Source organism: Girardinichthys multiradiatus, chromosome 23 (assembly GCF_021462225.1).
Source record: "Girardinichthys multiradiatus isolate DD_20200921_A chromosome 23, DD_fGirMul_XY1, whole genome shotgun sequence".
In the NCBI taxonomy this organism is placed as follows: Eukaryota; Metazoa; Chordata; class Actinopteri; order Cyprinodontiformes; family Goodeidae; genus Girardinichthys; species Girardinichthys multiradiatus.
The window spans coordinates 22,116,411-22,133,822 of record NC_061815.1 but is presented as its reverse complement, the minus strand read 5'-3'; the positions used below and the strand labels follow the sequence as shown (position 1 = coordinate 22,133,822).

The 17,412-nt window shown below is 39.1% G+C and overlaps 3 protein-coding genes across 4 annotated transcripts; 2 read left to right on the top strand and 1 right to left on the bottom strand.

Moving 5' to 3' along the window:
* Window positions 1-4: 4 nt before the first annotated feature.
* LOC124860616 (serine/threonine-protein phosphatase 2A catalytic subunit beta isoform-like) lies at window positions 5-7,294 on the bottom strand. 2 transcript variants are annotated; one of them, XM_047354068.1, is made up of 8 exons: window positions 7,046-7,294; window positions 6,724-6,974; window positions 4,209-4,418; window positions 3,765-3,938; window positions 3,593-3,682; window positions 1,415-1,576; window positions 738-856; window positions 5-630 (listed from the first exon to the last, which is right to left on the bottom strand). In XM_047354068.1, exons 2-8 carry the CDS (start codon window positions 6,823-6,825, stop codon window positions 558-560), a joined length of 930 nt encoding a protein of 309 aa, XP_047210024.1. In that variant the 5' UTR covers window positions 6,826-6,974; window positions 7,046-7,294; the 3' UTR covers window positions 5-557. The 2 variants fall into 2 exon arrangements, with proteins under 2 accessions (XP_047210024.1, XP_047210023.1); XM_047354067.1 differs by having other exon boundaries at window positions 6,724-6,956.
* A 1,817-nt stretch (window positions 7,295-9,111) lies between these two features.
* atp5po (ATP synthase peripheral stalk subunit OSCP) lies at window positions 9,112-12,988 on the top strand. Its single transcript, XM_047354069.1, has 7 exons — window positions 9,112-9,221; window positions 9,517-9,567; window positions 9,669-9,779; window positions 11,296-11,425; window positions 12,304-12,416; window positions 12,529-12,615; window positions 12,747-12,988. Exons 1-7 carry the CDS (start codon window positions 9,195-9,197, stop codon window positions 12,855-12,857), a joined length of 630 nt encoding a protein of 209 aa, XP_047210025.1. The 5' UTR covers window positions 9,112-9,194; the 3' UTR covers window positions 12,858-12,988.
* Window positions 12,989-14,759: 1,771 nt separating this feature from the next.
* si:ch1073-44g3.1 (uncharacterized protein LOC797133 homolog) lies at window positions 14,760-17,014 on the top strand. The gene is made up of 2 exons (XM_047353787.1): window positions 14,760-14,999; window positions 15,236-17,014. The coding sequence occupies exons 1-2, from the start codon at window positions 14,995-14,997 to the stop codon at window positions 15,906-15,908; spliced, it is 678 nt and encodes a 225-aa protein (XP_047209743.1). The 5' UTR covers window positions 14,760-14,994; the 3' UTR covers window positions 15,909-17,014.
* The last annotated feature ends 398 nt before the right edge of the window (window positions 17,015-17,412 follow it).

The window sequence follows — 17,412 nt, the reverse complement described above, 5'->3', positions numbered from 1 at the left end:
GGGAATCAGCCAAACTCTTTATTTTTGATCGTTCTTGCTGAAAAACATGAAGTTACATCACACATGTAAGGTCATTTACAGCGGTAAAGCAGATTTTAATAAATACATTCAGTTTTGTGAGTGATAACAGAAGCAGAACTACTTGAAACAGTATAAAACAACAAACAAGTTCTTTCAGTGCAATTCTGGCTTTTAACCTTGCCACCCTACTTCCAGAATAAGTTGTTGTACTTTGGCTACAAAATAATAACAATAATATCAATAACAATGCTTTTACTGCATCTTCGAGTTAGAGGCCATGCCAAACAACAGATGCAGTGCAAAGACTTTATTTGGCCAAACAGTCTGATTCATAAGGAATATTCTTCATTTCCTGACATACCAACAGGTAGTGTAACAGTACAGTAAAGAGTGGCCATCATTCCTAGCATTTAAGTCATGCACAGATAGGTACAAATCGAGAAGGTGTGTGTGAAAGTCAATATAATGGCACAAAGCCTGTGTCCCAGTACATTCTCCTTTTCTCCGGCCTCTGTGCAGCCTCCTACCAGTGATGTTTACATGAAGTAGTCTGGTGTGCGCCTAGTTACATGAGGCTCTCCTCTGCGAGGTGCAGGGTCAAACTGGAGGCTAAAGGAAACAAAAAAAGCCCATCGTTGTTATTAAATGTATTATACATTTACAAACAAGCTGGATTTCACCGGAATATTTGGATATAGAAGAAAAACTGGACTTACAAGGAGTACTTCAGGGTGTCATCAAGCTCCATGATCGCTGCCTGGTTTCCACAACGATAACAGTAATTTGGTGCACTGAAAATTGTCACCACATTGCGATCATGGCACCAATTAAAACCCTGGATCAAGAGATTAGTTGCATGTTATGAACTGTAGTTGGGGCCATGCATGGTGTTAAAGCTGCAATCCTGTTTCCAGGGTAGTTCAGACATGGACAGGATTATCTGTGAGCATCTGGGACATGTCTAGGAGCTAAGAACTGTGCAAACATATTTCTATGGCAGTATCTCAAACTTTTCCAAATTCCAATTTCTAAGGGTCTCAATTCTTTGGGTATAATTTTATGAATTCATGGCAGACATTTATATAGTGGCCAGGCCATATATATGGACAGTTAGTAGATTTAATTAAAATAACACAATTTACCACATTTTAAAGTGACGAGACCAGCAGGTATAGCTTCTAAAAGGTAGATGTCCCCCAACCTTGCTTGGTTTTACAATTTGAGCTAATCAACAGTTAATGTGTCTTCTGTTGTGGTTTTGTTTCATAATAAACAAAATGCCAAGGCATTTCTGTTACAGATCTGTGCAGGTGTAATATAAACTGAATCAAGTTAAGCGACCTTCACTCTGAACTTGTTTTTATTATTCAGTGAGTAGCGAAAGTCACAGTACCTCCATCACCAGCTGGTGGGCTCTTGAAACTAAAGTTAAGCCGTTTGCATGGTTGAAAGTTTCAGATATGTCCTGGCCAAATGTATAGCCGGCACCACGGGGGGAAATTCCCCAGCCACCGCGGTCATCTGGGTCTGACCACAATAAGTCACACATGGGACCCTAAGACATGGAACAAAGAGTCAATTTGGTGGAACATCCTTGATTTTACATTATAAACACATGCAGAAAAATTCAACTTCTAATATTAATACATTTATTCAGTGGAGGAAAAATCCCACACTAAGTAATCCTTGTTTTTTCAAAACCACCGGTGGCACAGTCACTGGCACCCCAGCTGTTAATATTTTGTACAACCCCCTTTTACCAATAGCAAAGTCTTCTTCTCTAACATTTCAAAAGGCTGAAGCCTAGAGAGAGATCTATGACCATTCCTTTTTACATACTCTCTCTAAAGCTGCGGTGTCCTGCATGTCTTAGATGTTTTCCTGGTTCATCACATTTGAATCAAATGAATTGTTCTTTATGAAACATCTCCAGGTAGTGATGATATGCTGAGGAGGTCATTCAGCCATTTCAATTTGTGGGACACTGGCTATTAAGCACTGGATGTGGGCTTTAGGGCTTTAAATTGTCCAGAGTTCTATGTCCTCTCTTTAGCTCTTTTCTCTTCAGCTCATCCCTCAGATTTTCTTCAGGATTTAGGTTTGGGGGCAGAGACGGCCATGGAAGGTTGATTTAGTGTCTGGCAAACACTTCCTGTGTTGATTTGGAATGATGTTTTGGATCATTATCCTGTTGAAAGAACCGTTGACAACCCATTTTCGGTTTACTGTTAGGGCCAACCAGAATGTCCTGGTATTTCAAAGAGTTCCTGGTACCATGCAGGAAACGGTTAGCAGTTCTGATGATTAACACGTACGAATATAACCACCAAACAGCACCAGAGGGTTAAATGTATCTGTACATTGGAGTTTATAACTGTGTAAATCTGAAGATGCTTTTGTTCTCACTGCATGCAGTTGGAAAACACACAGTCCTCTTATTCCAGCAAAGTAAATGAACTTTTAGCTGGATGTTTTCTATTTCAGAGTGCTTTGGTTTGTCCGTTTTACTTCCCACATTTCATGCACTATCAACTTTGTAGCTGAAGGTCTCCTTTCACATTCAACTGGACAGTAAAAGTTGCATGAGGCTTTTTGCCTACAGCAGTTCAACCAAGGTTTACTTTGTTGAAAACATTACAACAATACAGCAGATGAAATGAGACACAACTACATATATGGTGCTTACAGCATCTTTGCTCATAAAAGAGCTGAATCTGAAGCTGAGTCTGAATTTTGTTTGTATTGTGTATTATGGGTGCTGTGTTCAAAGGGCAGACTGTAAATAGTTCTGTGACATTATTTATTTGTTAGTAGTTATCAAATCTGTTAATACTTCAATGTACGTAGCGATTATAGATGTAAATTACAGATGTAAATTGGCTTTACAATCTGGCATATTTGCATGTAACATACCATTAATATACATAAATAAACATAAACAAATAACATAAACAATATAATATTGCTACTACTGCTAATAATATATTGATAATAATATTTATGAAGGTAAAGACTGATTGCTATCCAGCCTCCTAGCTAGTTGCTCAAATAAATTGTCCTCTGTATCATGTCATATTTATACCCTGCTGCTTTTAGCCATTTTTAGGACTGTATGCATTTTAAAAATAAAATGCAAAACAACAACAAAAACAGCTACTACAGCAAACTGCTACTGGGCCCCCCAGGCTAGACTTGGAAATACTAAGTGTCCGATGTGTACTCCAAACACAGTCCAGGATAATTCTAGATCAGTACACACGGCCACATCAACACACCCTCCAAAAAAGTGCCAGTGCTGCGTGCGTGTACACCTGTGCAATATTATGAATTTTCCTAATCTCAATCTTACAACTGTTTTTTTTTTTTCAGAGAGTTACATTTTTGTTACGCACTGAATATATGTACTCATATTGAATGTTGGATGCTTCTGCACTAAAACAGGAATTTATTTTCAGGCTGTAAAACTGACACCATGGTACTTAAGCAGAACATCTCCTGATGTTTGTCTCTACAAATATGGCAATTACATCCTACCAGCCTATTGACTTAATTCCTCGTGGGCTGAGTGTACCTCATGAGGTACCTCCTGTAACCGATCCAGCGCTCTGATGTGCTCCAGTGTGTCTATAGAGGGGGACAATCCTCCATGAAGGCAGAAAATCTTAAAGAGAGAGGGTAAATGAATGAGTCTGTTCTTGGTTTTTACATTAATATACTCTCCACACCTTTGTACGCAGCCTTACCTGGTTATCTACTAGTGCGGTGAGGGGCAGATAGTCAAACAGGTCTGTGAAGTACTTCCAGACATTAGCGTTTCCATACTTCCTCAGGCACTCATCGTAGAAACCATACACTTGTGTGATCTGTCTGCTCTCGTGGTTCCCTCTGAGAATTGTGATTCTTTCAGGAAATCGTACCTGTTCAAAGAGAAAAAAATGCATTTATTACTTCAAAATTCAATACATTTACAGACTCTACAGAGTTATGAACCAATTCCTTCAATAACGTTTACACAATAAAGACAAAAGTGGATGGATGGATGGATGGATGGATGGACGGACTGACTGACTATATTTTCTTGATGAATGAATGGACTATAGACCTGGAAAGACTTCCATGAAATTTTAAACATAAAAAGAACAAATGTCTGACTTAAAAAAGACCCATTAAAGTTAGAGCTTTTTAACCTTAAGTGAAACCAGCAGTGTCACTGTCTCCACGGAGTAGTAGCCTCTGTCGACATAGTCTCCCATAAAGAGGTAATTGGTGTCTGGAGACTTCCCTCCAATCTTGAACAGCTCCATCAGGTCATGAAACTGCCCGTGGACATCTCCACAGACGGTCACCGGACATCTCACCTCCTGTACATTGGACTCCTTTGTAAGAATTTCTTTGGCCTGAAACAAGGAGCCGAGAAAAACAGAGTACGATGCTGGAGAACTGACAGAGCAGGCAGAAGGTTGAATGAGGCCAGAGAAAAAAATTCATTTGGGAACCAACTCTAAGCTAAACCCACCAACCACCACAACAGCCCTGACATACTTTAATCTCTACATGCACAAAGCTGATAGAGACCATCAAAAGACTTGTAGCTGTATTTGCAGTACAAGATGATTCTAAATCTAAATACACACTTTTCATTGTTAGTCAGTCATTCATTTTCTACCAATTATTCCATAGTGGGTCGCGGGGAAGCTGGTGCCTATCTCCAGCAGTCTATGGGCGAGAGGCAGGGTACACTCTGGACAGTCCATCGCAGGGCAACACACAAACAACCATGCACACACTCATTCACACACCTATGGGCAATTTAGAGTGACCAATTAACCTAACAGGCATGTCTTTGGACTGTGGGAGGAAGCTGGAGTACCCGGTGGGAACCCACGCATGAACAGGGAGAACTGCTACCAACTGTGCCACTGTGCAGCCCCACTTTTCATTGTTGTATTTGTAAATAAAAAAATTGAAAGGCAGATTTTTTTCCTTCCACTTCATAATCATGCAATACTTTGTGTTTGTCTGCACAAATAACCGCTGGTTCGTTAAGGGGTGTAAGTTTGCATGATACTGCATTTCCAGAATGTGAAGTTAATTAGCAATACGTTATTTAACTTAGAGGAAATGTGTAATATTATGTCATGTTATGTTACAATAAGCTAGAAAGATCATTTCTTTCAGAAATTCAATTTAAACATAAAAACTTTGTGTGTTAAGGCCTCTAGTCACAAAGAAAAGAGTTAAGTTTAAGCTGATATTATTTTTTACAGTTACAGTGTGTGCATAAAGTGTATTCCAAGCTCGGACATGAGCAGAAATCAATAAATCAGCTTTAGAGTTTGACTTTGTTAACATAAAGTTCAAATAGGTATAGACCAGTAGCCAGAGTGAAAACTATTTAATACTGACATTATCAACTGTCAGGATTTCAAAACCACAAACATTTTCTCTTATACTCCTCATACCGTTCAAAGTCCTTTAAATTCAGAATAAATTGCTGGAATGACAAGGGTTTCCTTTGGCTGTAAGGAGAATAAAGTAACACCGAGCAGCACCTCCCCAGGCTGTGGCGGTGTGTACTGAGACAGCTGGCTGAAGAAGGTTACTGCGCTTTTAACCCCACTACCAGAAACAAAAATTTTGGTGGTTTGGAAATATTTCAGTAAAAAAAAAAGGAAAGTTATGACGTGGAAACTAAAGGAGAGCCATTAATGAATCACAGTAAAAAGGTATAACATTAGTGGTTTATGTGAAAACCACTAATGAACTAAGTAGGTCTTTATTTTCTATTCTTAATTACATTAATATAACTGTAATTATCAAACTGTTATCTTTGCTGTAGTATGAATACATATTGGGGTTTTTTTTGTTTTGAATAAGTAGAATTAAATCTTATAATGCATTCTTATTATGAATCTTTGTAAAAATAAAATAAAATACTGCAATACCATGGTATTTTTGTTCTTAAAATCATCATATCAGCCCATAGTTTAAAGCTATGAAGGATTTTCCATTGTCAACACGTCTTGTGAGAATTTCATTTCTATAGGGGGCCTTGGGATAGTAGGAGGCCAAAACTTTGCTTTTACTTCGGATCAACCTTGGAACTCTAGGCAAGCCCCTCCATATCTGAGAATCTGGGGCGAGATAAAATGCAGTGCAGTCCCGCAAAAAGAATTCAAACCAGCTCCCCTATCCTCAGCAACAAGCAGGAGTGGCCACCTTCCCACTGTTTGTATATATATACAAACAATACAAAACTTATTCAAGGCACAATTGGCAGATTTTTTTTCATCAGGTGTCATGTGTCCCCCTCTCTAATGCTGCCCTGGGAAATAACCCTTATGGCTCACATAAAAAACACCAATGTTGGGATTTTACAGTGGATACGCATGAACGAGACTTGTTTGAGGAAAACAATAACTGTTATTATCTTTCAGACTGTGCAGCAGGTTATTCCTGAGTATGTCAGTGCGTTTTCTGAAGGCACCAGTGAGTGTATCTATGAAAAACAAATTGCAGGCATCCCTCCATATTCGAGTGGCATCTCTTGGAAATGCACTGCGTGCATCTGCAGTCAAACGCTTCGTGTTGTTGCAGAAAATATTCCCTCCTAATCCTGATATTCAGGAGATGTGACAGCTAACGGTCTGCTAGCAGTGAGGATAGCCGGTGAAGGAGCCTGTAACCATGAGCTTTCCTTACCTTCTCACACAGGAGTTTAACCTGGTTCTCTGTTAGCTGCTTGCACTCATTCAGCTGTTCGATCCATCCATCCACCTCCTTGGTGAACGATTTGTTGTCCATGCTTGTCAGCCTGCGAGCTGACCCGCTTTAAACCCCGCAGGAACCCTGGTAGGTATGTTGTGGCTGCTCTGCGTCTCCCAGCAGGTGGTGGACGAGGAGGAGTGGGAGTGGTTCCCCCGTTCCCACTGCAGCTGGTTGATACATGTTTACTATAATGCTTGCGGTAACAGTGCTGTTAGTTATCATCAGAAAAACATCCCAGAACCTCAGATTTACATACCTTAGTCAGAAGCGACACGGAAGATCAACGGGTATTATTCTTAATGTAACGTCACTGAGCCCAGAGTGGATCGAATCAGTGTCTTGGTTTAACCAAAACAAATAATTTTTGGTTAAGGGTATGAATACCTACGTTAAATTGTCCGTTGATCTATATTTCCTTGTTTGGATCAAACAAATACACACTTTTCCAGTTAAACCCAAACCCAGACGTTACATTTCACTTAGTGGTTCCGCACCATTTACACGCCGGGGTGAGGAAAGCGGCGGGGCGGGCAGGCGGGGTCTTGAGCAGGGCCTCCAAGTTTTCAAAGCGGTGGTCAAATGGGAAGCAGTCATAATTCTGGGCTGGCACACCAAAACCAAAAACGCAATTACAGGAAATGTATTTAGCTAATTGTTATTTAACCTGCGGTAGGGAGGGACATTTTAAATAAATAAAAATTTGTATACATATATGACTATTTCCCAAACCGCAGGACCACAATGCCAAACTAATGGCTCATGCCTATACTTGGTTCAAAGTCTAGTTTTCACTTTCACAAAGCTGGAACCTTTTAGAAGATCACCATGGTAGTCATGGCTGAATAGTGCACTAAAACAATTACTGAATTTCCCAGCCAACATCTACATGTGGGGCTTGCTTGAGTCGGAAAAGTACTGAGAAATGGGCACCAGATTAGCTGGTCTGCAGCTTCATAATGACCTCAAGGTAAGTGCCTATATATGTTCGATGCAGGACCCATTTGGAGCCTTGATGTGTTGCCGATTACTAATGTTTAAAAAGGTAATGATGTCAAAACAACTAAGATTTTCCATCCCTCCCGACTATTTACAGTTCTTTAAATCAGTTGCCAGAAGAACTAAAGTGCCCAGAGGAGTCTGCTGGCTGAAAGGAAGATAAAACGTTTTATCCTTGCCCACAAAAAAGACCAGTCTAGCTTTTTGGATGTATTTCCATTCACAAATATCCCAGATAGTTGTGATAGCATTGTTTTAAATGCAGTTGATAAGCTACAATCAGCATGTCTGTAAAATAGCTGACTGTTAGCAGGTAGTTTAACTAATTAACAGCTAATATCAGCTTGTTATACCCTAGGTGTCACACTATAAAGAGAAGAATGGTTAAAAAAAATTATCTTTTGTGTGACAAGCATATAAAACCTAATACTAAACTGAGTTTATTTTTGCATAACTCAATGAATCTAAATTAAAATAATAAATAAATAAATGTAATAAAAATCAGTATCATAACTTTATTAGCTGAGATATTACACTATTTTATGGCTACATGTTAGCTGGGAGATCTGGGAGATCAAATAAGAATTTTATTTTATTTATTTTATTTTGTTTATTTAATGTGTGTTACTGAAGTGATGTGAACATAATAAAGGACAGAGTCAGAACTTAAGTTTTATTACACAGCGTAAAAGGTTTATACTGTAACATAAGACATGTACAAAACTAAAACAATGGTTTATATGGTATATATCTTTTTTACAATTTAAAGGTAAAGCATTTTTAATATAATTCCATCAACGCCAACCACTCCTTAAAATATTGTAATATTCTAATATTACCTATTTTTAAACTATAATCATCGACTTAAAAGAAAAATGTCTGCCAGAGACCAATTCCTGTTAAAGTTAGGGGTTGACTATTATTATATTGCATTTAATTGCACACTCATTTATATTTCTAGCTACTTTTAGGCCCAGTAATGGTTTTATTGAGTAATTTATGACAGGACTGGTCCTCCATTAAAAACTGCCATCAAACATTTGTGATAACTGACAGTGAATATTTACATTACAGTGGTGTAATTTTGGCCCACTTCTATTTGCAGAATTGTTTAATAATAGTAATAATAATAATAATAATAATAATAACAACAACAACAATGTCAGTGTTTTGAGCATTTGAACTGTTCATAGTATAAAAACAAATATGGAATGTTGTAAATAGGACTGAATTCATTTCAGGACAAATCAAACGCATTTTCAAAAAAACATTTTTGTTCACATTTTTGACTTGTCTCGATCTCTTAGAACCTACTTCTCGTCGAGAACTACAATTCCCACTGAAACACGCCTACTTTTCAGCTACACATGCGCAGTCGCAGGTTCTACTCTGGACAGCTGTAGGAGAAAATGGCAGCACACATGCTAGGACAGCAGGTAAGACATTGAAATGTTTTTCATCGCCTGCAAGGTTTTCCCCTTGTTCCAGCCGATATTAGCCTAGCTTAAAGGCATGCCTTGTACATTATGATTGATTCGGCGGTTAGAGGGGGACGCTAAATGTCCATAAGGTTTTTACAAGGCATTGCACTTGAATGACTGCTAACGTGTTAGCTTTACAGCTAACTGCCTGTAAATTAAACGTTGCAGAAGGCGTCAAAAGACAGGTTTGGCCTTCTGTGTATTTAGTTTATTTCGTTAACAGCTATGTGTTGTTGTTTTTTTCACCAAGGCCCGCCTGTTCAGTACGTCTGTTATCAGACCAGCAGCTAAACTGGTTAAGGTAAATGAGAGCGACCGGTGCCGATCATTTCCAACCCTGCCATCATCGTCATCATCGGACTTCTGCACATTTGAATTGTCTCTCCTGTACTTTGTTTTTAGCCTCCCATTCAAGTGTACGGAGTGGAGGGCCGTTATGCCACAGCTCTGTTCTCTGCCGCCAGTAAGCAGAACAAACTGGACCAAGTGGAGCAGGAGCTGGGGAAAGTTTCTGTAAGTTTTCAGTTCATCTTCAATAAGAACCAGTTCTAAACTCAGCTCAGACAGGTTAAAATTATTTGATTCATGTTCATAGTTCCCCACCTAAATATTTGGAACTAAGTTCACAGCTCCCAGTTGAACTGTCATATATTTATCATGATTTCCCTGTAATAAAGTAAAAAATATATGTACATGTCGTTACTTAATTAACATCTGTTTTACTCTCTCATGTATAATCTCGTATATAATGGTTGAATTCCCAAAGCTGTTTGCATACACATCTTTTAATGCTTTTATCTACAGAAAACTAAAAGTTGGACTGAAAAGTGATTGAGCTTAATCTAACCCTCTTATTTTCACTGAGTCAGTACGGATGGGATTTGGCACAAGTTTTATTTTCCTTTTTAAACTATTATTGAACAGTCAAAAATCCACAGTTTAATTAAATAACCGCCAAATGCTGAAGTTGTCTTGGACAAAAGCACTCATTAATTTCACATTTTCTAATAACTCTACACCCGTAAAACCGAAATAAATTAAGGTTGTCTGTATATAATTTTGTCCATAAGCGTGTTAACCCCCCATGATGTTCTTCTTTAAAATCTTGATTGTGTTTAAGCAGATCGCGATTATCTTCAATCTAAATTAAATGCATCTCGTTCTTTTAGTTGCTTACCTGCAAGATGGTTGGAGAGAGTTCAAAGCTGCAGTTCTCTGTGTCTTTGTTTCGTTTCTCATGCCACAAAAAAAAAAAAAAACTTGTGTAATCTGATAGTTTTAAGGGTTGCAGGTTGAGCCTTTGTTTAATAACCTTATGTATGAAATCAGCATGACCAAGTTTAAGCAAGGGGAGGCGCATAGTACCTAAATTCCCAATATAGTTCCTTGCAAATCTGAACTGTTTCTGCTGCTCATGTGCACCCAAAAACTCAGCTGACCCTAAGTGTGTGCCTTTTAGTGTAAATGCTGTGAAATATCCAAAGTTTGCCCCTAAAAAAACACAGTGGAACTCTATTGTTTGCCACCAAAACAAGCTTAGTTCTCTCCATGCTCCTCACTTACAAAACAGCATTGGCAAAGTCAGAGTTCTCAGAAATGTGAGAGCCTCTCGACTTTAAGCCCAATACTGAAGTTGTGGAAAATATTAGCTAACTGTACTAGAGTATTTTTTTAAGGTGTATCTACAACAGTGGGTATATTGACAAACGTTTCAGAAAAGTTTTATGTCCAAACAAATCATTTAATTTTAAAGATCCTAATTAAACTTTTAAATGAAACCAAGATGATGTGTATGGGTTCAAATATATAGGTACTGGAACATATTGCTAATATTTTTTTCCCCTAAAAAAAAAAACTGCACAAAGAAAAACCAATCTTGCCAAAACCAAAGAAGAGATTAAAGTTTTTTTTTTTTAGTCAAGTATGTAATTACATCTTAAAAGTAGGATGAACAGTAGTACTGTCTATCGTTGTCAACATGCAAACTTCTTTAATTCAAAATAGTTTTTTTTCTGCCTTATTGTTTTAGACCCTGATTAAGGACCCTAAGATGTCTGGTATTGTCATGAATCCTCATGTCAAGCGCAGCATCAAGCAGAAGGCTTTCCATGATGCCCTTGCCAAGGACAAAGTTTCCCCAATCACTGTCAACCTCATCAGTGAGTGATCCTTGCATTAGTTTAACACTCAGTGGACCACGGTGAACATTAAAATTTCAACTAAGCTGCAACATTGCTGCAAGAAAGTACATTTGACAAGAATATTAGCAGATATAGAAGGCTTAGGAACACGCAAGGGTCAAAGTAGAATTAAAGCTGCCATTAACGTCGACTACTCAGTGTAATTTATTTTTTACAGCACTTGAGGTGTTTAATTAACCAACTAAACATTAATATGCAAAACAGAAAAGTACAGTGTATCAAAAGGTGCACCATTAGTAAATAAACTAGGAATTGTGTTGGAAATGGAAAGAAATGAGAACGTGTAGCAGCCGGTCTATGATTTCTGAGCATGCAGACTGAGGATTCTGTTTACCAGTCTATGCAGTTTCTCTGCTAATGGTTAGAAATAAAGGGTATTTATTTTTATCTTTCACCTTCAGTTCGTAGGAGTTTTTACTGAATGATATAAAGGCAATCTAAACAGGCACATATCAGATGAGATGAAATCATTGTACCTGAAAGGTCATAAAAGATGCAACATGCTCATGGAAATCACTCTTCCACATCTCATGTTCAATTTACATGAAGCCATCTTGTGAGGTTAACCTACTAAATGTCTTTGTTTTCAACCCAGATGGTGACACTAGTATTTTCTGTCTGTACCTATTATTGGCTGGTTTGGATTGGTTGCCTATTTTTGTCAATATTGGAAAAGTTGAACCTCCTCTTAAAGTAAAATACAGAGAAGTGTTTAATGTACAGTAAAAGCAGTTGTGAAACACAATATGATTAAGTTGCATATAATATGGTATCAAATCTGTGCCTTTTGCTTCTGGATAAACTTGGATCTCAGACACGTTATTCATTTCCTGTAGATGTTTTGGCGGATAATGGTCGTCTTACTCTAACTGGTGATGTTATAACTGCTTTTGGCAAGATGATGAGTGCACACCGTGGAGAGGTCATCTGCTCCGTCACCACTGCTCAGGTATGAAATGCTTCTACGGAGATCTGGTGGTAGTCTTTGGGTCGCCACACTGTTTGTGTTGTATATGTGGTCTTCAGTAAATGGTACCATGACTTTTTCTTTTTAACTTCAGCCATTGGATGAAACTAATCTTGCTGAACTGAAAGTAGCCCTTAAAGGCTTTCTTCAGAAGGGGGAAACTATCAAGCTGGAAACAAAAGTAAGGTTTCTTACTTTAAACATGGATTAAAGCAATTACCCTGGGTAGAAGGACATTGGGCTGCCAGTTTAATGAAACTGCTTCAATATTTTTGACTTATCTGTAATTTTCAACTCATTTTCTCTTTACAGTCAGATCCTTCAGTCCTGGGAGGCATGATCGTCAGCATCGGAGACAAATATGTGGACATGTCCACTAAAACCAAGATCCAGAAGCTGACCCAGCTAATCAGGGAGACTTAAGTCCTGTGGACTTAATTTTGCAAGCCCAAACATAAATGTTGCTATTTGTCCTAGCACTGTGGTTGCTCCTTAAATCCAGTGTCTGTGCTTAACCTTCTTATAGATGTTAATAAAAACTACAAAAAACAGAATGACTTTTGTCTTTGTCCCACTTGGATGTACAATACCTGAAAATTGTGGCTGGCATATGTGTTCAACCCCCTTTTAGTCTGAAACCCCTATATATAATTGGCTGGTTAATTGAGACGAGTGTAATTAAATCCAAATATGAATGCAGATTTTCTGTGAGGGCCTCAGCGATGTGTAGTTGTAGTAGATTGTAGTTCTAAAATGACTAAAAGAAGGTTCCAGTGTTGTGGAAGACCTCCTTTCTTGTTCCAGTACCAAAGAAAACTCACCCATCAGTCCTCAATGATTATAGACCAGTTGTCTTGACATTTCACATCATGAATGTTTTAGAGAAACTCCTGTTGGCCCACCTGAGTAAGCAAACAAACTATCAGGGCCCCCTTCAGTTTGCTTACAGCTGTGGTGTTGGAGTTGAAGATGCCATCATACACCTTTAACAAACCCACTGTCATCTGGACAAAGCCAGCAGCACTGTGAGGATCATGTTCTTTGATTTCTCCAGTGCATTTAATACAATTCAACCTGATTTGCTTTGTCAGAAACTTTTGAAAACTCAGGTGGAGGCCTCAACAATCTCCTGGATCAAAGACTACCTGACAAACAGACCACAGTTTGTGAGACTGAAGGGTTATGAGTCTAACCAGGTAGTCAGCAGCACAGGAGCACCACAAGGAACTGTACTCTCACCATTCCTTTTCACTCTGTACACCTCAGACTTCCAGTACAAGACAGACTCCTGTCATCTGCAGAAATACTCGGATGATTCTGCAGTCGTGGGGTGGATCAGAGATGGACAAGAAGCTGAGTACAGGAAGGTGGTGGACCGCTTTGTGGCATGGTGTGGAAACAACCATCTCATTTTGAACGTGACTAAAACGACGGAGATGATTGTAGATTTTAAGAGAAACAGGAATAAGTCAAAAATTATATCATGGGAGAAGAAGTGGAGGTGGTGGAGGAGTATAAATACCTCTGTGTTCACCTGGACAACAGACTAGAGTGGAGATGCAACTGTGAAGCCATCTACAAGAAGGAACAGAGCAGACTGTACTTCTTGAGAAAGCTTAGGTCCTTTGGTGTTTGCAGCAAGATGCTGCATATCTTCTATAAGTCTGTTGTGGAAAATGTGATCTCTTCTGCCATCATCTGCTGGGGAAGCAGCATCAGAGCCAGGGACTTAAAAAAGCTCAACAAGCTGATAAAGAAGGCTGGCTCTGTTCTGGAGACTCCTCTAGAACCTCTGGAGATCATTGTGGAAAGATGGATTCTTCATAAAATGAAGAACATTATGGAGAACCCTGAGCATCCTCTTCATGAGACTGTCCTACAACAACAGAGTGTCTTCAGTCAGAGGCTTCTTCAGATCTGCTGTAAGACAGAGCGCTACAGGAGATCCTACCTGCTCACAGCCATCAGCATCTACAACGGCTCTTTGAGGAAACCTTCATAATATGAGCTATAACAACATTTAATTTCCCTTTGGGATTAATAACGTATTTTTGAATTTTATTTTTTGAATTTAATTAGGTATAAATGATTTTGCCAGGCAATTTACACAGTGTTTATAATGAGCAGATAAACTAGTGTATCATCGTATTTGCAATTTATATCAGTAATTGGCCCAAAGCTTGAGTGTAACACTGATGTAGTCGCAGTGATACAAGAAGTCAGAAATGTCTTTTGTTTTAGCTGATTCGATCCTCCCTGCGTCACTCTGGTCTCCCCTGCGTCATCGAGACCCGCCTCTGCGCATGCGTAGTCGGTTAATACTGTTTTATTAATTTTTTTTCGGGGCAAAAATGGCTGCCGGTCTCATCTAACCCTCCTCAGTAAGGATTAACCAAGCCTGGAATAAGCTGCAGAGAGCGACGTTGTTTGCGGACACAGCTCTGATCAGAGCAGCGGGGCGTAGGGTGCGCAGCGCCTGCACAAAGATGATGCTGCTTCCAGAGTGGACAAACCTTTACGACTCAGAATTAACCCCTTTTAGCACAACACCCAATAATAAATGAGGTATGAACTGGTCATTTATGTACTATTAGTGGTTAAGCTTTTATTGCAGTATCCATGTCAGTTCGTGCATGTTATAGTTTTAGAAACTCTGGCTTTGCAGAGTGTTATTATCTCTAATGTTTTGTGTAGCAACCTGAAAAAGGTCAGCTTGCTTCATCACAGTAAGCTGCTTCCGTTTGTATTTGTCTGTGTACACATGTTCTTCTCAATATTTCTGCCTTTCTGCACCCCGACAGAAGAATGATGCACCGATTGAGCGGCAGCAGCAGTGACTTCTGTATCAGTGGGCTGACAGAGGACTGTCATCCAGCCAGTCATTTTGATTTATGCAGCACCCACTCCAACAAGTTTTACGCCTCTCCCACAAACCCTGGTTTGCAGCTGTCCCTTGCCAGCCTTGCCCCCTTGCCGCAGGGAATACACAAAGCTATGACATGCCAGTTGCAGGAGACCGCCTGTGACTTCCAGCCACAGGCGGTGAGAATTGGGGCCGGCGAGGCCTTGGTGCCCGATGGTTCCAAGAAAAAGAAAAATTCAGTTAAATCAGGGCGGAGAGGGAGGCCGTCCGGGACCACAAAGCTGGCTGGGTATCGCACAAGCACTGGACGTCCTCTTGGGACTACCAAAGCGGCGGGGTTCAAAACCAGCCCGGGGAGGCCCCTCGGGACCACCAAGGCCGCAGGGTACAAAGTCAGCCCAGGAAGGCCCCCCGGCAGCATCAAGAGTCTAGCTCATCTCAAGAAGCTGGAGTTTGGTTGTGATGCTGCTAAAACACTTGACTTGAGCAACTGCAGTATTTCTAAGAAACTGGACTTCCCTGGCAGTGATGTTGCGCCTTTTCCATACGCCATTATGGAAACTAGAGACCTCTGTGAAGCCAGCAGCAAAGTGGATGAACCCAGCGAATAGTTCAACAGATGTCTCTGTTATTTGGTTGCATGAGCATGCGTCAGAAAACATTTTTTTATATAAAAAAAAAAAAAAAAAAGAAGAAACTGTCTCACCTTTCACTCAGCTAATAAGTGAATTAAAGTGTATTTTATTTATGCGCTGATGCATGCATGCAAAAAATAAAAATAAATAACACAATCATCAGAAAAAGGGAAAAAAAATATTTATAAGTAGCAATTCAGACCTTATATGTCAGAGTAATTTTGTTCCTTCAGTCAGGGTCAGCCCTAGGTATAACAGAACTTTGAATCTTCTTAGGGGCCCAGCCTAAATGACAGGTTGACCGTGTGGTATGTTGAAAAAAAATTACACTAAAACTATATAAAATGATCACTTTGTCTGTAGTGCTATTTATTTATGTAATAATGCAAAGTGACTAAGCAAAATAGATTATGTCATAGAGTCAATTGAATTAATGTTGGTTCGCCAGTCAGCTGTAATGCAAGCTAACTAAAAGCAGAATGAAGAAATGACCAAACATGGACACTGAAGGTGAGGTCAACTGAAGATGGGCCCCCAAATGAAATTCTGCTTCGGGCCTCATGCTTCCTTAAGCTGGCCCTGGCTCCAGAGCATTTCTTCCTGATGGACTGTGTTTTTGTTCCATTTTTACTTTTTGAAACGTTTATTTGAACCAGCTCTCACCCTGTAATTGTTTTTGTCCGTTTGAACTAGTCTAGTTGTAGAGTATTTGTTTTACAATGTGATATAACCCAGCACCAAAGCTACACAATTAGAAATGCACTGATCGGGCTTTTCCTTGCTGATACAGAAAAAAGATAATTGTGATTTCTGGCCGAATGATCGGTGCATCTCCTTAAGCAGTTTGTGTTTTTTATTTAGCTGAAACTGGTATAACTTACTACTTTGAGCACAGTATTTATTCTTTCTACACTTTGTAAATATAGATGTATTTCCTATTTGTCCTTGAACTTATCATAAGCACTCTCATTTTTATGTGTTCTTATACTTGTCACTATTGAAAATCAGAAATATGCATTGTGGATTATATAATAAATCCTAATGTGCTGTATGTGAAACCATAATAAAAATCTTTTCAACTATTTTGCTCCAGGTCAGTTCACCCCTTTGCCAATTCGCACCCCCATTTTGTTCCCATGTGTTACTATTTTGTTCACTGCTACTACCATATCTTCCTCATGTATTTATCAATTTCAAATACTTTTAACTCTATGTGGTTAGATATTTTTCATGAATAGCGTAGCTAAATAATTATAAAAGTAAAAAAATCTCAAATCGAATCCATCCATCCATCCATCCATCTAGGCTAGGTACACCCTGGGAAGTTTTTCAGTCTACCATAGGGGTCTTAAATACATGTATGCATCTACAGTTTCATGAAAAAAATTTTGCTAAAGATTTCTTCATGCTTCTTTTCTACACTTAAGTGTTTCAGACCATCAAATAGATCTTATTATCAGACCAATACAGGAACTAAATA